Raw genomic sequence first — 21683 nt, 5'->3', positions numbered from 1 at the left:
GAAACCCTAAGAAACACAGACAACTTGGAATTAAAATGTATGGAGTTTTGCATTCCCAAATCGGTTTGTCAAGTGCCGGCCGTAAGGCTTGGGTGAATAAAATAGGGGCTCCCTTGAGGATTCTGACAAAGGACAGTAAGACCTCATTTACTTGGCACCTTCAACCATTGAGGGATCATAGGTGAGATATGTGACCAAAAGGGGCTCTGAGCAGAGTCTATAATGACACAAACCCTGTTCTTCAAGGCTCATCGCCTGAATTTGGGAGAGCCCATCTCTCAGAAAAGACTCTTTACTCCTGCTTTAGAATCAAGGCTAAGGAGCTTGGTCATTTGGTTTCCTGGTATGGTAGATCAATTTAAAAAGAGTCTTATTTCTCCAGCCCTTGAATTTGGGCTGGGCTTGTGACATGTGGTAGCCAGGAAAATACAGCAGAAGTGACAGAGTGCCAGTTCCAAGCCTCAAGAGGCTTCGCTTGCTTCCGCTCTCTCTCGCGGAACCCTGCTATTCCCGTGTGAACAAGGTCAAAGTAGCTGGAGGATGAGAGAACCCATGAAGGAGAGCCCGGTTGTCCCAGCTGAGGTCATCCTAAACCAGCTGAAGCCGAACATCTGAGAGCCCAGCCAAGGTCACAGAGCTTCCTACCCAGTCCACGGCCGCACACAGACACAAGCACGAGCCCAACAGGGCCAGCTGGTGCATGAACACGTGAGAGGTAGTAAATGCCTGTTGTCTGAAGCCACTAGGTTTTGAGGTTGGTTTGTTCCTCAGCGATATCTGACTAAAACACCTGGTCTGCTACAGATTGTTGACCGGACACAAGAAAACAAACCAACAGCGAAAAAGCAGAAACAGAGACTCAAAGGATGTAATGGACCGGGGCTGTTTAGAAAAAGGGGAGCACTTTGTGGCACGTCATAAGACCTTGATCACTGGTGGTTTTAAACCACAGTATAGAAGTCATCCAGGAAAGTTCACTGAAATACAGTGTCCTTTCTTTTAATGTTTTATTTATTTTTGAGAGAGAGAGAGAGGAGAGAGACAGAGTGCAAGCAGGGGAGGGGCAGAGAGAGAGACACACACAGAATCCGAATCAGGCTCCAGGGTCTGAGGCGTCAGCACAGAGCCCGACGTGGGTCTTGAACCCACGAACTGTGAGATCATGATCCGAGCCGAAGTCGGATGCTTAACCTATTGAGCCACCCAGGGGCTCCTTATTATTATTATTATTTTTAAGTTTATTTATTTATACATATAGAGAGAGACAGCGCATGCTTGTACATGAGGTGGGGGTATTGGGCAGAGAGAGAGGGAGAGAGAGAGTCCCAGGCAGGCTCCATGCTCATTGAGGAGCCCGACTTGGGGCTAGATCTCACGGTCCTGAGATCACGACCTGAGCCCAAATCAAGAGTCTGATGCTTAACCGACTGAGCCATCCAGGCGCCCCTCTTGATTTTTTTAGAACTGGGCCTTCACCATCCCCAGCCCTTAGGCCTCTCCCCACCATCAGCTCTCAGGGACCTGGGTGAAAAATGGTGTGGGCCTGTTCTCAGGGGGACGGGTCCTCTGCCTGACGGCTTCTGACTAATTACACCCATCATCTGCCGCAGGGCCCGGGGAACCAGACCCCGGAGGGACCGGGACGTGTGCACCCACCTGACACAGCTCAGCTTTCACCTTCGGTAAGCAGAACAGTCGTGCCCAAGGCCAGCTGCCAGCACCACCTCCCTGTCCCCACCCCCGCAGAGCCTCTGACAGGCCAAGGCTCTAGGCTGCTTTATCTCCTGCTAACACCCGTCTCCTCTCCCTCCTCCACTCTATCTGGGAGTTTCCTTGCGATTCTAATGAAAAACCCTTGTGTCACATTGAGAAGTTGCCAGTTATTGCTGCTGGGAATCAAATCCAGTCTCTGCTGGGCGGAGACTCCTGAAGCTTCAAGCTGGGAGTGGGGAGGGGCTGGTGGGAATCATCTCTCTGGGGCCAGGGGAGCAGCCTCTCTGGCATAATGAGATGCTGCTAGGTGGGGTGCTTCCTGACGGGCTGCAAACAAACAGAGTTCCTGCCAGGTTCCCCGGGCCACCTGGACTGTCTCCCGCCCTGGTCTCAGGCCCCAGCACACCTGCCAGGAGTCAGTGGGCTTCCCTCAGGCTGACCGGTTCTGGCTCTTTCCCCATATCCCCAGAGATCAGACACAGCTGGGTGCCCCTTGTCCTGGGAGCTCTCAGATCATTCTGAGTGCTGGGTAACGGCTTCCCCAAATCCTTGGAGACCTGATCAGCCCACTTGCAGATTATTCAAAATACAGGCTCCATGGATTTACCTGGAGCCACTGAATTTGGTTGATTTCCCAGATCTAGGGTTTGGGAAACCCCATCCTTAACTCTTCCCCACCTGGAATGTCCTGCTTAAGACCACTGACCTGAGCAACTTGACCCAAGGAGAGATGCTTCCCTTCCCTCACCCTCACATGCTCTCCCTGGACCACAAACTCTCTCGTGCCCTTCGAAGGCCAGGCATTACTAGCACTGATCCTCCCGGCACACAAGGACAGCCATTCCTGTCCCTCATTCACAGAGAGAGAAGCTCGGAGTCCCTGACACGCTATGGCACCAATGGAGTCAAGGTCATCACGGGCATTCTCTGGGACAAAGGCAACCACAGTGAGACCTGAAAAGCAATTTTAGAGCCTGGTACATGGGAAGCCCCATGTCACAACAATGAGGGGTGGGGGGTAGGGGGAGGGGGGAGGTGGTTCCGTGGCCCCGCAGAGTTAGCTGCAGATATGGCTCCACAGCAATCGGTGTCTAAGTGTAAACTGAGTTCCAGCCACCAGCCACCTTCCGAAGCACTTGCATTAGGGGAAACGGGAATCTCAGTGATGCTTACGGGGGCGATTTTGCCTCCCCTGGTCCTGCCCTGGGAACATCTGGTGATGTCCGAAGACATTTTTGTTGTCACCATGGTGAGGTGGGTTTTGGTATCTGGTAGGTAGAAGTCAGGGATGCTGCTAAATACTCTAAAATGCACAGGACTGTCCCAAATGTCAATAGCCACAGTACCAAGAAGTCCCGGAATAGATAGGAGGGGCCATCGGAGATGTGGGCCCAAATCCAGGGTGTTCATTCAGATTTTGGTTTTGGGAGCGGGATTTTCTTAGCCTTGATTTGTTGCTATTTATCTGGAAAGAAGGTGCAGGCCCACCCCAGGGGCCAGCAGAGAAAGGCCAGCAGGTTGGACGCACGGCCAGACCCCTGTGTGAGCTGGGCTTAAAGGACCTACTTTACTCTGATATCCAATAAATGCTAAGACCCACAGCTTAAGCCGTTGATCCCTCAGACGCTGGCCATCGCTTAAACGGCAGCATATGGATGAACAAACGTGCGGTTTGGGACTGTCTGATCAGATTTATTCCAGGACAGATTCCCCAGGTGGTCTCTCCTCGGCACTGAGATTTCAAAAAATAGCCCATTTAGTTGACAAAATGGAGTCTCCCGTGAGTTAACAGAGTGGGAGTGGAACCAGCTACCGGTGCAGATTGTAGCACAAATGCTCCTGAGGAAGCCAGGCTGGAGGTGCCAAATATTTTCTTTACAGTTGATTTGATGCAGTTCTGTGGTTGATGGTGTGTAGAGGCAGAACGCCTCCTGACGGCCGGGCCCCCTCCTGTTTGCGCGGCCAGCACCTCAAAGGGCATACGTAATTTCTTTCCCCCTATAAAGGGAATCTGGGCGTGTTATGGCCGAAAAGGGAGCAATTCCATTTGAATTAATCAAGGGTCTGAAGGCAAAAGTGCATTGCGTGGCTTTTAAGGACATTGTTCCTAGATTGACAAGGTCCCGTGGCCACCCCCTGAAAAGCTTTTGCAACAGAACATTTCTTGACATCACTCAAGGGAGGTCTGCTATCTTAGCTGTGCTTGCACGAGGCCTGTGGTTTTCTCACTCATCGGTTTAAGAAATGACTACGGTCTGCCTTTTGGCACGCCCCCATAACATTTCTCCTTTGTTGAATTAGAAGGAAGCAGTAATATGATGGAGGGGGAAACATACCTTTCAGCCACTTTGGACATTTTTAAACAATGTCTGTCAATCTGTGCACTCAAAAATGTTATCTGGGGAAAGACAGAACAGAGGTGTTAGGGCCAAGCTCGGTTTTTTCCCCTTCACCCCATGAACCCCAGCCTTGTATTTCCGTCAAGATGCAAGCACCTCCTCTGGCCAGCCTTGGCCAACCCTTCGGCTTTGTATTCCAACGACCATGTGCCCTTTTGGGAATTCCCACCACACTCAGGAATCACAGTCTATAATTTACCTATGTCGGTATTCTCCTGTGCTGTGTTGTAGCCTGCGTCTAGACTTCCAAAGGCGATTGCAAACTTAAAGGCGGCGGTGTATACGTCCCGCAAAACTTTGCAACACTTACAGGAGCCGTCAATATCCACTGGGACTAATTTCTGGTGATTTCCCTCTGCACACCCTTCACACCCGCGTCACACCCACATGCTTGGTGCACTTTAGACTAGAGTCATCAATACATCTGTTTCCTCCCCTGGACCCCCCAACATAAACTTGTCAAGGGCCGGCACCTAACAGTTCATGCCTTTGGATTGCCCCCAGAAGTCAGTAAAGCATAATGTAAAGAGCAGACCCTAAAGTTCCTTCCTTACCAGCGAACCCTAGAAAGGAGTCGTGTAATTAGCCATTGTCTGCCGACCTGGGTTGACCAGTTAGCTTCCCATCATGAAGGGAGACAACATGCAACCAAATAATGCTAATGCGGCCCCGGGAACCGAGCTTTCTTGCTTTGTAAGCTTGCCTTTTGCGTCACAGCAATAAAGTCGGTGGCTCCTAGCTGGCTTACTCTGCAAGTGCATGACAACTGTAAGGACTCTGTGACACCAGTCCCTCTCCCCCTGCGGCCCCCACAGCATTCTGTGGGAACCCCGACCAGAGCAGTCACCCCCAAGGCATTGGGGTAATTCCTTCATGCCCTTCTCTAATAACTACGGGGGGGACTCTGCCCTTCTCTAATAACTACTGGGGGAACCCGGTGAAGAATTTTTCCTCTCAGGCTTCCACGGTTGTTCACACTCAGCACTTAGGGGTTCAAGTCATTCACAGCTGGGTTCCACTGTGGTTTCCAGGGACTCAAAGCTCACTCAGCCTTCAGAGGTGAGCATTCAAAGGGCTTTCAAACTGGCCATGTCTCCTCCAGGGAGTGTGGGAGTCCATTCATTCACCTGTTTCCGGATGTCCTCTTTTGTAGTTTTCCTGATTGGCTGACTGGGTATGTGCACGGGGCTTTGCGACTGGGACTCTTCAGTCACACCATACACTGACTAGAGAAGAAGGAAGAATATAGAATCACGCACCCACAGAGTTGCAGGGGGCCTTAAAGGCAGGCAGTGCAAGCCCTCATTTGATGTTTCCAATATCCTCTGTGACATCCTGACAATAAGTGGTCAGCCTCTGCTTAAATGTCTACAGTGAGGGGAACCCTTCCTCTTGAAGCAGCTTTGTCCTATCTTTGGGTTACCACTATTAGGCAATCTTTCCTCTCGCTAAGCTGAAACGGTCTCCTTGAATATCAGTGTTTCTCCAAATACGGTCCATAGACCGTCTGCAAAGAATCATCTGGGAGTTCTTGGTGAAGACGAACACTGAGCCCCACCCCAGACCTACTGAATCAGAGTCTTTGTGGGTGGGGCTCCTGAATCTGCACTTTTATCAAATGGCCCAAGTGATTCTGAGGCATAAGAAAGTTCAAGAACCACTATTGAAAGTTATGCACATGACATGCTCATCCAGTATAAATTTGAGGTGGCAAAGTTTCAGATTTTCTTCCTTTTCAGCCAAAGAGCTTTCTGGCCTCAGTTTCTCCACGTTGCTATGGCTGCTGATTAAGCCATTCCTTGTGCTAGAGACAGATGAAAAACAACCTTTGCTTTGGGAATGAAACAAAACCCAGAAGGGTATGCAACGTATAGCTGAAATCTATAAAATCAAGAAGGGCTCAGATAGAGTGGAGGTGAGCTCCACGAAATTCTGGAATAGTAGAATTAGGGGGCCTTTAAAGATGAAATGAGGATGTCTTAAGAGTAACACTATAAAATATCATAATATAATACAAGATAGCATAATCATCTCAGTAAAGAATAAAATATGTAAGTAGATTCAAGAAGTTGATATATATGTCATGGGGTGTGTGTGTGTGTGTGTGTGTGTGTGTATGTGTGTGTGTGTGTGTGTGCGTGCGTGTGTATATGAAAATGGAAGGATTGGAAATAGGAAAGAAATAGGAATGTCTGGGGGCACACCTCTAACTTTTTGAAGTTAATATTTTGGAGGACAGACAGGTTCTCCTCCAATATGGTCCTGGGTGCCGTTGTGAGATGGGGATATAGCCGTCGTGGGGCAGACGGAGTATGTCACCCCTGGGTAGGCCACGGCTACTGCCCCTTCCAGGATCGTGAAACACAAACGATCGTTGGCCCATTCACAGTTGAGCAAGATGGTGTTTCGAGTTTGAGTGATCTAGCCATATAAAAGCCTTTCAAAGTACTAAGCTCACCTTCACCGGCGGGATTTTGATACTTTTTGTTCCTTTAGTTTCTTTTCCTCCCCAGAGCCAACTGCTACTTACCCTGCAGACCTCAGCGCACCTGAGCCTGCTTTGGAAGCCCTCCGGAAGCCCCCAGCCCCGGGGGCCCCCCTCCCGGCCCTCCTGTACCGTCCTGTATTTCCCTAATGCAGCCTTTCTGGTACTGTTGCCTGTTGGCGTGTGCGGGCTGTGGGCTTCGTGAGGACTTGTCACTGTATTACAGCAGCAAGAAGGGTGCCAGGTACGTATCAGCCACCCCACAAATATTTGCAGAATGAATGAATGAAATGGTTTCACAGGACAGAGTGGGGTAGAATTAACACATAGCAAATTACTGCTTGAACAGTACCAGAAACGGAAGGGCTATTTGCATCAAGAATTTTTAATTCAGCTAAACTAGCGAACCTTCTTAACCTTTTGTGGGTTCTTCAGACGCCGGCATTTTCTGATATCCATTTCTGTTGTGTTCACACAGCCTGGCTGAGAAAAAAAAAAAAAAAAAAAAAGAAAAGAAAATCGTATAAATTACTCAGTGAAAATCACACATTCCAATGTGACCCAAGTGACACCGTGAGACCCAATCTTTGCCTTTCCCATTACAGATAATACATGATTGTCTCCATTTTGCCACTTACAGTTTCTCTTACAAAGACGTCTCATCTTTAATACGTGTTCCTCCACAAGTTCTCATGTGAAATAATACAAGCCTGCCTCACGCTGTCTAGGGATGATATGGAAAGGACAGAGTGTACCGTTTATAAGAGTAAACAGGTTATTCAGAAGGGCCAGATAGTTTCAGCCACAGCCTTTGTCGCTACACATAGCTAACCATCTAAAAAGAATCCCAATACCACGATGGGGAATTATTATTATCATTATTATTATTATTTTGGTTTTGCTTTTAACCAGCTCTCTTAGGAAGGGCTACCATGGTATCCTCACTCTGGTTCCTTTTCATGAGGGAAATGCAAGCTTTGTTTTAATAACAGGAAGTCAGAACTGCATCGAACCTCATTATTCACGGATCTTGTCTTTGTGGATGCACCTACGAGCTATCATTTACTTCGAACCCCCAAATCAGTATTGGTGGTGCATTCGTCATTCTTTGTGGACCTGTGCACAGTGGCAAAAACTGTGAGACGTGTGCACGTTCCCGGCGAGGCTGAATTAGCCGACGCTCTGCCTTCTTGTTTCATCTCCTACTGTAAACAAATGTCCTTTTCAAGGCCTCTTTGCTACCACCTTTTCCATGTGTCTGTGCTTTCCGTTGGTGATTTTGCTGTTTCAAGTGGCCCCCGAACGTGGGGCTGAAGTGCTGTCTAGTGTTCCTACGTGCGACAGGGCCGTGAGGTGCCTGGCAGAGACAACAGGCGTGTGAGGTAAGCTTCCTTCCGGCGTGAGCTATAGCGCTGTTGGCCACGCGTTCGATATTAATGAATCAACGGTATATATGGAATAAGCTGTCTTTAAACAGAAGCAGAATTGAGCCGTGGTTATGTATTGGTCACCTGAAGAAAATGCTGTGACCAGAGGATCACAGGAACCTAACCCTGTATTTCTCCCAGGAAAATGCCTCAGCATTCGCTAACTCAGCGGACCTGGCAACTTTATAGAACGTGATTACCGTGAATACTGAGAATGGGCCGCATTTGGAGATTATTCTGTTTTAGGTCGAATGACACTAGAAATGGAAACTGCTTATTTTGTAAGCAGTAAACCTCCGGGGTCCAGAGGTCCCCAGGGGCACTTCCCACAGCGCCCCTTTTCCAAGTTCATATTGTCATGGATGAATACTTTTTAAAAGCTGGAACTGAGATACATTCCAGACAATCTACTGAGATTATGCTGACTGAACGGCAAAACCAATTTCACAAAGTTTAGCAATTTCCTTTAGTTTTAAGAATGAGACACCTGGTGGCTAAAGATAGTCTTTTCTTTCAAGCGAAGGAAGAGGGAAAAGTAACAAAACCAAACAAAAAAAACCCAACCAAAAATGTAGACAACCAAGCAGAGCTTTCTCACCACTGGCCTGTGCACATCCCAAAAGGCCCGTTCTTGACTATCCAAAATTTTCCTTTCTGTCTTGTCCTTTTTCCGATCTATCCTGAAAGAGCAAAGAAAAGAAATCAGAGGCTCCTGTTTCTAGGAGCTTGGTGAACACAGAGCTCTTGGCACCTGTGTGACCCCTGCTCTCTGCACAGCTGTCAACCAGGGGCGGACGGTTCCCTCAAGGAAACCTCAAGAAGCCCACACATGGGAAGAGGACTTGTTTTCGCCTAGACTGCAAATCATCAGAGAGGTGGAATGAGCATGGCGGACCCAAGGAGAGAACCAGAATCCGGCTCTCCATTTGAGTGATTAAGACTTAGATTATTCGGAACTGAATTTTCTGTGGGCTTGCCCCCACCCCTGTCACCGTGGATCCTGCATATTCAAATTATAGGAAAGGATATGGGCTTGTGGTGTTCCATCCTCAAATTTGAAAGTTTGCTTTAGATTCAGAGTCAATAGAGGTATCTTCAAAATGCTGCAGTTACGTGTTTTAAAAGTCACTGAGACCATCTGGCTTTCTAAAAGCAGAGTCATAGCCTCAGCATGTGACAAGATCCAGAAGGCAAATATCACTGGCCTCAGCTCGGGGAGGCACACATTGCAAGAGGGAAATCACAGGTGACAAAGATGGGTTCTTTATGTTCTGATCAGAACACAGATAAGAGGTTTTTCTTTTTTCTTTTTTTTTCTTAAGCCTGTATTACTTCATAGTACCTCTCTAAGTAAAAAATAACAGATTAATTGTCGTGTAACTTCTGGTTCTTGGCTCTCTTGGGAACACTTTAGTTGACTGATCTGAAATAAACCATAATCATCCTGCGATTTTTGTGATAATTACTGGGTACTTCAATGGCCCACAATTATAAAGTAGTTGGGAGTTAATCAGAAAAGCTAATCGAGAAATACCATATATGTACAGTGACGATTTCCCCTCCTTTTTAAACACACGATGCCGTGTGATCCTGAAAGTGCAAATTAGTGCTCCTCTTTGGTTCCCAGTGGCTTCTGAGTCCACAGGCTCAATTCTGTCTCCTTCCTACCCTCCCACTTGCTCTTTCCTCGGGGGCCACCATGGCTGCAGAGTCACAGCTCAGCATCCGGTGCCTGGTGCCCACCTCCTCCTAGGCTGCCGGCAGCACTGGGGTGTTCTGCAGGCGTGTGAGTTCATGGGCAGAGGGGAAAGCCAGAGAGTGCAGAGGGAGGGCGAGAGCAATGGCACCGTGCCGGCCACTGGACTCAAAGACGTCAGGTCATTTCCAACTACGACCACACCTGTGATCAAGGCTCACCCGCACAGCCAGGAACCAGCCTAGGTGATGGGGCTGCAACAGTGGCCATGGAGTGCGGAAGGGGTCCTCTGAGGACCCACGGGGGGCTGCTCAGGGAGAAGGTGCTTGCCTTGGCCTAGCTCAGGGTCCCTTTCTCACCCCTTTCCTCCATCTCTTCACACTCCCTGCAAAATCAGAGACCATTGCTGGAAAGGGCCAGAAAGAACCCAACCTGAGCAGGTTCATTTCCCAGGACTGAAAGGATCTGGTTGACAAGAATGTTTGTCGGCAGGGGGACATTTAATGCCCACTTCTCATGTTTCCTTAGAGGGGAAGGGATTTCCACTCTACTCCCTGGGAGGGAAACCTATGGGGAAAACACTCCAGCTAGTCTCTCATCTCTTGTACTCCGGGGGAGAAAGAGGGCCTTAACTTTACTGGCAGATCTGAAAGAAGAAACTGAGAAAGCTCAGGTCGGTTCTTGCCGGGTCCTATGTTCTGGCACTCTGTTCACTCCGCACACAGTGAACTTATAGGGGTCGACTCTGCGCTGGGATGGGGAGTTCTGCAGATATCCAGCTCTGCCCAGCATGGGTGAGTTTAATTCCAGGGTCAAGATCTGTAGTCACAGATCCCAAGTCATGCCCTATAAACTGGCTTGTATCAGTAATAATCCTAACACGTTGGACTCTGATGTCTGACTTCTGTGCCTTATTTTTGATTGGTTCTGGACCCCTCCCCTGGGGGAAAGGGGAGAGGGGTTGGCCTCCCTAAAACTCCAGCATGATTTCCTCTGAAGACAAGGTCTCCAGACCTACAGGAAAAGTGGGTCTGATGTTTTTCAGCCCCTAAGCACAGAAGAATAATTGGAAATCTCTTCAGGAAATAGGAACATCTTCTAACCAGAGTTCTACGCTGGGGAGCAAGCCCATTGTTTGCCAGAACACACACTTTTGAAATTATTTCAGAGTGCCATTGATGACGAAGATGAAATTTATCCATCTTGACCTTGATTTCTACTCTGCTGCCCTCATGTGAGATGATAGCGTCCGACCACAGCTGGCCGGCCATGGAAGGACGCCCCGCCTTGGTAATACCAATCTCACACCACCTCCATAGTCCAGAGAGTTTTTTTTTTTTTTTTTCACTTTCCCAGGGTCTCTGTCAAGTTCACCTACTTCACTTGTGCTTCTGCTTGCATAAAGATGAATTCCCACTTCCTTGCGAAGGCCCTCTGGAGTCTTGCTAAGTTTTCCTAATGAGAAATGAAAATCAACGAGAAGGCATTAATCCTTGTAAGTTTGCGCATCGACACCTATGCTTATTACAAAGCAGTCATCTATTTTGGTTACTCCCAACAGAGCGGCAGAGCCCCCACTTTAAATCCACTGGATGTGAACCCAATGTGATTTTGCACCAGACCCTGCTGTACAGAGTAGGACTATTAATATTCATTTACACCCCCATTAAATCTGAAGTCTCTGTGGTTCACCTGATTCCTCTTCTCTTGTGTGTTTTACAAGAACACAACTCACATAGCGCCTGTCATCAAGGCCACTGAAGACAGGAAGAAGGGTTTGTGGCTATTCACGCCACATTTGGGGAAGGGACGAGGGGACTCTTTGCAGCCTATTGGACATCTGCATGAGGAGAACCAAGAATGGATTTCTCAGGACTTGTCTTCCAGCAAACAGGGGTCCAGGAAGGTGGCAAGAAATTAGAATCCTGATGACCTGGCACTCATGCCTTTGAGAGTTTGGGGTCAAAAGCGAGAAAAAAGGGAGTGTCTATATTTGTGATGTTTGTGAAGGAAAAGCCAAAACTGGGAAGAAAGAAAAAGCATCTAGGGTTGCCTTTAGAGGAAGAGGGGAGAAGCCTTTTCTCTAAGTCTGTAGGCTTACCTGGTGGCACAAAAGGACAGTGAGGAGGGGGTGTTTGACAGGTCCCCTAATGAGCCACCTAATTCTGATGGAATGCAAGGGTAGAGCCCACATTATGCTATGTATTTTCATAGAGCTCATGCCAACGCTAATTGATTACCCTCATTAGTGGATTATTAATATAAAAAGAGCTTCAGTTGAAGATCAACACACCTAAACTCCGTTGTTACCAAGGCTCAGTGTACAAGTACCTCAAAATAACTGTTCCTTTGATTTTTCCACTGTTCATAGGAAGCAAAGGCCGTGATGCCTAAACGTCAATTAGGGAGCAGTGACATAAATTATGACACAGTCATGCCATGGAATACTAGGCAGCCATTAATGGGGCACCTGGGTGGCTCAGTTCGTTGAGAGTCCGACTTCAGCTCAGATCATGATCTCACCGTCTGTGAGTTCGGGCCCCGTGTTGGCCTCTGTGCTGACAGCTCCGAGCCTGGAGCCTGCTTCGGATTCTGTGTCTCCCTCTCTCTCTGCCCCTCCCCTGCTCATGCTCTTTCTGTCTCTGAAGAATGAATAAACCTTAAAAAAATTAAAAAATAAATAAAAAATAAAAACAATAACGTGGGCGCCTGGATGGCTCAGTCGGTGAAGTGTCCGACTTTGGCTCAGGTCACGATCTCATGGTTCAAGAGTTCAAACCCTGCATCGGGCTCTGTGCTGACATCTTGGAGCCTGGAGCCTGCTTCAGAGTCTGTGTCTCCCTCTCTCCTCACCCCATCCACTGCTCACTCTCTCTCTCTTTCAAAAATAAACAAATAAAAATTAAAACAATAACGTGGATATTATTACTGATATAGAGAGACTCTCAACATACTACAGTATATGATCGGGGAAAGAAGCAGCTTACTGAACAATGTTCAGGGTATGATTCAGATTTTTTTTTTAAAGAAAAAATGCATGTGCAGAAAAAAGGATAGGGGAGAAGGATTGCAGGTTCTTTCCTTTCTTTGCTGTTTGAATTTGGGTTTTACAGAGAATATGCCATCAGAAAAAAATGAATAAAATTACTGAATTTTGAAAAGAAATTCTTTTAAAAAATATCTAACCACTTTTAGGCAGAAATTCAACCCAAAAGAACATCTTAATGCCATATTCTTTACAAATATCAAAGTAGAACATTCTATGGCAGGAGACGAGACAATTGGATAAAATATATCAGGAGTTGATGCTGTCTCGTTTCTGTTTTTCTAAACATGGAAAACATGGACAATTTTCTTTTTTTTCTAAAACATGGAAAATACAGGGAAAAGAGACAGAGGGTGGAGGGGCCCCCTGTTTCTGCAGGCTGGGTCTTTCCGGTAGGTTGTGTTAGGGAAGGGAATATAGCGCCTCACAGTGGGTGCCCCAAAATAGGACAGTGGTCTTCTGAGAGGGGGGTGACAGCTGACACGTGAGGGGACAGGAACAGGATGCTCAGATCCACAGAACAGCCACTGTCGGGTTTGCTTGGGAAGATCATGATCTTCCTACCTATTTATGTTTTTTTTTTTTTTTTAAGTTTATTTTTGAGAGAGAGAGAGGGAGAGGGAGAGAGAGAGAGAGAATCCCAAACAGTCTCCACATTCAGTGCAGAGCCCAATGTGGGGCTCGACCTCACAAACTGTGAGATCATGACCTGAGCTGAAATCAAGAGTTGGATGCTTAACCGACTGAACCACCCAGGCACCACCCCCCCTTGCCACAACATATTTATGTTTAATGGCTCTCACTGATAAGCACACTTTGGCCAAGTCCCGAGGCCCTGGGTCAACTCCTGCACTGTGTTCTCCAGTACTGTTTCCCCATTGGCTTGTGCACAGGTACCCGAGCGACAAGGTCTGATGCACAGGGCCTCACGCTTGTGGGAGACTGAGACGGTGCAAGAGGGACATTTGGAAAGAAGACTCTGGAAGTCCTGTTAACACTGGTTTATGGGGGAAGGACTCCTCACTGCTCCACTGCTGCTCCTCCCCACCCCCCACCCCCCCAGCCCTTCAGTCACTTGATGGCTCAGGAGCTCCCTTGCCTTCTGGAGGGCACGTGAAAATCTGGGCAGTTCCCCAGATTCTCTGTGATGCGCAATAAAGTTTGGTTTGGGGGGAGAGATTCTGTAACCATAAATTTGCAATATTTAAAATAGTATCTGAGTCGTCAAGTTCTCTGCGCCTTGGCTGTGTTAAATGGGAATGGGTACGCATGCGGCAGGGCCTCTGAATTTTGCAGGGGTCACATCTTGTGAAGGAAGGTGGTGTAGGAGGAAAACTGGGAGAGGATACCCTTTCCATCTGACACGTATCTTATCTTCTGGGTTGAATTTGGTCCTTAGATTCTACACCTACTGCCAAGCACAAGGGAGGTGGGTTTGGTGATGCCATTACAAAATTATCACATAGTAAGTTTAAAAAATTCTCATATTATGAATCCGCCCCCTCTTTTTCCTCTCGGTGCACAGTTCTATGCATTTTAACACACGTATAGATCAGATTCTCAGAACCCCCACCACGATCGGGATACAGAATAGTTCCATCACCCCCAGAAAACTCTCTGTGTTATCTCTTTAGAGCCACATCTTACCCCACCCCCCTGTAACTTCTAGCAATCAGTGATCTGTTTTCCTTCATGATAGTTTTGTATTTATGAGAATGTCATATAAATGGAATCGCACAGTTTGTAATCCTTTGAGACTGGCTTCTTTCACTCAGTGTGAGGTCTCAGAGACACATCCAAGTGGTTGTGTGGACCAACAATCACTCCTTTTCACCACAGAGAAGAATTCCACTGTTGGGACGTAATGATGTTTATTTAGCCATCCACCTCTTCTAACTTTTTAAAAAATATTTATTTTTGAGACAGACAGAGAGAGAGAGAGAGAGAACACATGCACAAATAGGTGAGGGGCAGAGAGGTGGGGGGGGGGGGGGCGGGCGGGCAGAGGATCCGAAGCAGGCTGTGTGCTGAAAGCAGGAAGCCCGTTCGGGCCTCGAACTCATGAACTGTGAGATCATGACCTGAGCTGAAGTCAGATGCTTAACCGACTGAGCCGCCCAGGCGCCCCTAGCCATTCACCTCTTAAAGTGCACTTGGGTTGTTTTCAGGTTTTGCTCATCACAAACAGGGGTGCTGTCAGCAGGGTTAGGGTGTGAACGGAAGTTCTGATTTCTCTGGAGTGCCTCCCTAGGAGTAGGACTGCTTGGCTGTGTGGCAAGTATATGTTTACTTTTGTAAGAAACTGCCAGACCATTTTCCAGGGTGGCTGTGCCATTTTGCATTCCCACTTGGCATTACCAGTACTTTTCATTTTAGCCACTCTACCCCAGAAGTCTCCCCAGGGAGTTAATCTTTGTTTCCCTAATGGCTGATGCTGTTGAACATCTCTTAATGTGCTTATTTGTCATCCTACGTCCTCTCTGGTGAAGTGTCTGTTCAAGTCCTTTGCCCATTTTTGAGCTGTTTGTTTTCTTATTGCTGAGTTTTGAGAGCTCTTTATATAAAGGTGCAATTTTATTGCATGGGTAGAGGAGGTGAGAACAAGGAGGGGACATAAAAGACACTTCCTTTCCACTGCCTGAAAGGAACAAGGGAGAGAAAAAAGGAGAGAGAAGCAGAAACAGAGCTGCAAATAGGGTTTTACTCTCCTCCCACACCTAAGCTACAAAACAACCATACTTACTGCTTCATAGTCTGCCAGTTCCAGCCTTGCTTTATTCTGCATTGTCCTCTTACAGAGATAGATGGCTGAGGGAAGAAGAGAAATTACAACACGTGCAGACCCAGCAGTGCGGTGGCGTCACAGATCCACCCATCTGTCTGTCCCTCCGCTCATCCACCCAGCCATCCAGCCAGCCCTCCCTGTGAGTCCGGTGCTGCACTGAGCAGAACATCCTTCCATGGGGAAGCCATGATGCCTACCCTCCAAGAATCTTCCTTAAAGGTCAGGATTGGAGGAGGACTTCATCTTCTAGTCCTGACTGCTCCCTTTCACCCTCCTCATTCTGTTCACCCAAACATCCTCCACCAGGGTCATCTTTCACAAATAAGATCATGTTACCTTCCTGCCTATACTCCCTGCATTGCCTCCTCAGTGACCCCAGAAGAGTAGTCAGGCTCCTTAGGGTGGCGTGCTTGGTTCTTTAAGCTCCAGTCTCCTTACCTTGCCAACCTCTTCCCTCCCTGCCTCCCTTGGGCATGTGAGGCTACCAAACCCTTCAGTTCTACTCCTCTGCCCACGTGCTCTCCACATGGAAGATCTGGCAACCTTCTACTAATCTTGGAAGACCCAGCTCAGTGTTCCCAATAGCGTCTACTCATCCTCACCCATGGAACTTAATTCCAGTGCACTGTAATCATGGATTTACCAGACTGTCCCCAGCTCTAGGCGGAGGGCTCCTCAAGGGCAGAGGCTGTGTCCTACTCAGCTTGAATCCCTGCACCTAGCACCAGGGCTGGCCTACCAGGTGGAATGAATAAACAGTGGAAATGGTGGACATCTTGGGTCTCTCTTCCCAAGCTAAAGAAGGGTTCTTGGCCCTCAGTTGCCAGAGGATTCCTTCTCACACATGCCTTCATCACTTCCCCTCCCTAGCTCTGCTTCTTCAATATCTCCCAAGTAGAATGGGGAGAATGGGGAGTATCTGCCAAGTAGAATGATCCAGGGAAGACAATAGATGAATGGTATGAGTGACCGATAGGATGGCCAGGAGACAGGGTCAGAGAGGACCTGTGGCTGACCTGTGGTTTGACAACTTAGTTATGCTAAGAGAGCTAGTTAACTCCTTGCTGGATCAACAAACCTCCTCCATGTGGTCTGAAAAATTTGCTGATGGCAGCTTACAAGACGCTGGAACCTCGTGGCTGGCAGCCTGCTCTGGTATGCTCACATTTCTGCTCACATCAGTTGAGCTGTATGTGGATGAGAGTCAGTTGTGCTTGTTCACAAGTCTGTTTATGTCAGGCACACTTGTTATTCTAATAATGTAATTTCACCAAATATTACATTTCACTGATGAAATTAGTGTGAAAAGAGAGAGTTGTTTCTATGAGGACCCAGTTGAATGGTTTGGAACAACCTGATAACGAAGAGTTGGCTAAGACAATTGCTAATGAGTTTGGTAGAGGTGAAATAACTGAAAAAAAAAAAAAAAGGGAAAAATAATACGAATATGAAAGGGGTCAACATACAGGTTACTTCCAAAGTGTTTTCAAATTCTTGATGCATTTCAAAGGTGCCCAAACTGGATGGTTTATTTTGAGTGTGGCTGAATTAAGAAAGAAACTCAAATTATTAGGGCCCATAATCAAAGAGAGTCTTTGGTCCGATCTCAAAAAGCCATCGAATGATTGTTCTTTTGTATAGCTTATGTTGACGGGAAGTGATCAGGTAAGGACGTACCTCTTTTTCATAACTCTGTTGACTATCTTTTGCAAAGAGCCAGGCAGGTACAGCTCTCCGTTATGTCTGATGAAGGGGCGTCTGCTCTATTACAAGATACCTCCTTCGGTCTCCTGGACCACCATTTCGGCAGCCTATGGAATTGGGAGCTACCTAAAGAGGAAGGCCTGACATATCACCAGCCCCACCACGCGGGTCTCCTGACTCAGGAGCAGCACAGCTCAGTGGAGGTGAAAGCTGTTTTGAACAATGCTGTCGCAGACGGTATGTGGTACTGCTAAATGTAAAACCCGGGAAAGTGCAACCCAAGTTGGGCTCCGGGCTTTATTTAACCAGAAGCATCCTGAGACATTTCTAGCACATCCGGGTCAAAATGGGCCAGCTAGGTTGTGAAGTAAAACACCACACGTGGAATGCAGAGCTGGTACCATTCCTGATGACCGTGAGCAACACGGTCACCTGACTTCAGCTTGCTCCCTCTGTGGCTAAAGCCACATGGCAGGGGGTCTGTTCACCCCACCTAGGGAGGTAGAATGTAGCTGTTGAATGAAACTTTTCTTGGCATAGAACTTGGGGCTTGTCTGCACTGACTAGGGTGCCTTCAACAGTGCTTGCTGTGACGCCTGACCAATCAAATGACCACAGACAACAGCGGCCAGTCCTACTACTTGGGCATCTGGGAGACTTGATTTAAGCTCACATGTTGGTTTTATCTGGGTATTTAATTCCTCATTGAGAAATCTTTGTCTCCTTGCCCTCACACCTGGCAACCCTACCTCCTGGCACATCACTCGGATGACACACTGCCATCTCAAGCTCACCGCATCTCACCGCGATATAAATAGAAAACACAAAAAATGTTAAAAAAAAAAAAAGAAAACACAAAAAATGTTATGAAGTGAATGGATTCCTATACTCTATGTGCAACTAAACAGTAAAAAAAAAAAAAATAATAATGACCTCATCCTATTTCAATGTATTTAAAGAACTGACTCCCTCTTCAAACTTTGTCTTTACGAGTGATGTTGTTTACCTCAACCTCTTAAACCGGGGAACCATATTTCTCTGTTTTCCTCATACCCTTGAACTGCTTTTTAGTACACTGGGATTTTAGCACTGTAAGTCACCCGGGTGGCCATTCAGTACAGGCCCCTCGTTGCCAGCTGGGAAAACCAAAGGCCCAGAGAGGTGAAGTGAGTGACCCATCGGCCAGTTAGTGGTGGAGGTGGAATGAGAACCGAGGCCTAGTTCAGAGCTGTTTCCATTAGGACATTTGCTACGTCATCTACTCATTCATTCATTCATTCGTTCATCGAGGTGTGTCCTGTGATTATCCTCAGTTTACGGACGACGGAAACGTTTCCAGGTCATTCCCCATCGTTGGGACTCCCTAAAGCTGCTGCGTCCATTCTCAATGTCTCTCCTTGACTCTGACAGCTTTTTTTAGAAACCTGTCCCTCCCCAAGCTATTCAGCCTTCTCAGTCATTCATCACCAACAGGAAACCTGTGAATACTCAGATCAGACTCCTCACCACCCTCTTCCTCCCCATCACGCTGCCTCCCTCAGCCTGGAATGCTTGGATGGTAGGACTGTGACTTAACCAAATCCTTGTCAAAGCAACAGACACAGAGGGGTGGTCAGTAAAGGTATGTGGAATGAATGAAAGTGTCTGGTTCTTCATCAATCCAAATTATACCTATCCGGAGTTCTTAGCTTTGGTTTTACATCCTCTCTGGCAAGATGGCCCCCGCAGAACTGATATTGTGAAACATTACCCTAGTGATAATAATACTAACCACCACCATGGTTTTTTTTTATTGGTTCCTTTCTATGGGGCCACACACCAAACCTTACAGGCATTTCATTTCATCTTAATAAAACAACACTAGGAAAGGAGTACTATTAGTCTTCTAATTTTCACAGGAAATTTCTGAGGCACAGAGAGGTTAAATAACTTGCCAAGATCACACAGCTAGTGGAACCAGTTGATCTTGGAGCCGCTGTGCTGAAATCTCTCTTGGTAAAAACTTTGATTTTCTGACTGAGCTGCTTTGTAAATGCTGGTGAGTACTTTTGCGGCCCGCACCTTGACTTCTCCATCCGATTTGCCAAAGTCGAGGCACAGGAATTCAAAATAATTTTGCCTTAATGAAAGCCTGATATAAAATTGTTGTTCCTACCCTTGTTCGTGCCACTCAACTCAAATTATGACGTGGAGAATCCCTCTAGAGAAAGGGAACCAGTGCCCCGCGGTGTATGGTGTGAGATGGCCTAACCTTTATGGGCTCATGTTCAAGTAAATATTTTCATCTTACTGGAGTCTAGTTATCTGGTCTTGCCATCCTCCTCCCCTCTCCGCAGCCTGTAAAAATATCGTTTTTTACATTCACAAGGGCACCCGGCTGCTGCATGGAACTGAGCCACGGTTACTCAAGTTCCGAGTCGGGCTTTTGTGAGCGGCGTTTCAGCCCCAGAAGAACCAATTTTGTGAATAGCCAAATGTAGCTCTGATTCTGAGTTGGAAGCCTTGCTTATCCACTTATCACGTGGTTTAGAGCACAGCCCAGTTCCAGAGGGACCCCGCAGTGGTGCCCTGCAGACAGCTGCAGAGACCATCAGAGGGCCCTGCCCCCTGCATAAGGGCCGTCCTCCGGACCTGGAAACACAACGACTGTAGCCTCCTTGGGCAATGCCTTGTCTGCACCCCGTCCTCGGCATTGCTCCCCACCTGCTGGCGTTGGGAGTGATCCAGACAGGGTAGCTTATCACAAGTTCTCCCGGACAGGCTTCCCTGATCACTGCCCAGCTGCCCATGCCCCTCCCTTCTCTGCAGCTGCCTCTGTCTCCCCGTGCAAGCAACTCTGCAAAGAGCTTGGGGAGAAGCTGGGATCTCGCCAAGTGCCCCAGGCCCAAGGAGAGCCACTGTGGACTGCCTCAGCAGCTCAGTCAGTCAGCATGGGCCTTGAAGCCACTCGGATCTGAGTCCCAAAGCTGATGCTTCTACTGTCTGTTAATCGCCTTTAATAAAGAACCAGAACTGTCAGCAACTATTTGCTGAGTGCCAGCAAAACTGTGCTATGCACTGGGGAATATGAGAATGAGCAAGCAGGACCAGTCCCTGGCTTCATGGAGCTTACGACTGACTGGGCGTCCAGAGAAGTAGAATACGACGCGATATGTGTGAGGTTGTGGCCTCTCTGAGCCTCAGGTTCTTCATCGGAGTATGGGGACAAGGTAACTTCTGTAGACAAGATAACTTCTGTCCTGCCTGGACAGAGGTAACTCCCTGCCTGCCAAACTCCCAACCTCACCCACTCCTAATTTCCTAGTCCAGGATAACTTCTGCACACTCCTCCCTGGTCTAGCTTCTTTTCCGCCTAACTTCTCTAGCTATCAAAAACACCAATGTATTATTCATAACTCTTAACAAGTCTGTGAGAATAGAAAGAGCTGGGGTGGGGGTGGGGGTGGACCCCTGATCCAGCCCTCCCTGAAACCTTGCCCCAGAAGGGAATGGTCAGCGGTCACTATCTTGGTTCTCCCTGGCTCTACAAAATGAGCATACTGGCCAGCTTGATGGAACATTCCTTCCCTTCCCCTGTTCCCCTCCAAAGGCTGCATCTCTCAGTGTGCTCTGCCTTTCTTCATTATGTGGAACAGGGAGCTTATTACATGTCAACGCTCGGAAAAGGACTGAGCAGGATAACGACCCCTCCTCTCTGTGCGGCAGTCACCCAGACACCAAGCGTTTGTCGTCCACGCTCCCAGGAGTGACGCCTCTTCACTGCTCACCGTAGTCGGTGTTTTCAGGCTCCCAGCAGTTTGAAGGCCAAAAGTACGGGGCCTGCGCAGAAGAGCACAGATGTCAGGACTCAGAGGCACACCGGTACTTGACCTCCTCTGCCTGGGGCCTGGGTCCACCCTCTCCTGCGTCCAGGGAGGACCCCTCCCCATGACAGGCTCTGCCCCGGCTCCTTTGTGCTGATGCCAACCCCCCAACTCTCTCCTGGTCTTAATACAGCAGAGGCCGTCAACATTTCAATCTGGGTATTGAGAAATGACATCTAAGGTAAGCAAAAGAAATGCGAAAATGAGAAACCTCGTTAACAGGGCAAGTACTTCTTATCCCAAGACAATAGACGTCTAATGCCAAAGTCAGGCCGGCACAGTTTCCCGGGGAACACAAGCTCCAAGTTCCTTTTCTCCCTTTGAAGTATGTATCCCTAACACCGACATGTGGAAACTCTAACCCACAGGGTGGCTGCACTTGGAGAAAGGAAGTAATTAGGGTTCCGTGAGGTCACAGGGTGGGGCCCTGATCCCATAGGATCGGTGTCCTTATCAGAGGAAACACCAGAGAGCTTGCTTTCTCTCTCCACCACGTGAGAAGTCCTGGGTGAGCCCTCTCACCACTGACCTAACCTGCTGCAACCTGGACCCTGGACTTCCTGCT

General features: G+C 47.9%; 1 protein-coding gene across 1 annotated transcript in view; it reads right to left on the bottom strand.

Annotated features, from left to right (window-relative positions):
* The window catches only part of RGS6 (regulator of G protein signaling 6), a 595776-nt gene that overhangs the window by 71477 nt on the left and 502616 nt on the right, over positions 1-21683 (bottom strand). Inside the window, exons 7-13 of the mRNA XM_042943677.1 lie at positions 21023-21074; positions 15510-15574; positions 11099-11175; positions 8623-8704; positions 7006-7080; positions 5240-5338; positions 4050-4111 (exon numbers count right to left, since the gene is read on the bottom strand). Of these exons, the coding sequence (XP_042799611.1) occupies positions 4050-4111; positions 5240-5338; positions 7006-7080; positions 8623-8704; positions 11099-11175; positions 15510-15574; positions 21023-21074 (512 nt within the window). The remainder of the gene's footprint in view (positions 1-4049; positions 4112-5239; positions 5339-7005; positions 7081-8622; positions 8705-11098; positions 11176-15509; positions 15575-21022; positions 21075-21683) is intronic.

The sequence above is a fragment of the Panthera leo genome, chromosome B3, assembly GCF_018350215.1.
Source record: "Panthera leo isolate Ple1 chromosome B3, P.leo_Ple1_pat1.1, whole genome shotgun sequence".
Taxonomy (NCBI): Eukaryota; Metazoa; Chordata; class Mammalia; order Carnivora; family Felidae; genus Panthera; species Panthera leo.
The sequence above is the reverse complement of the archived record's forward strand: the minus strand, read 5'-3'. Positions and strand labels throughout refer to the sequence as shown.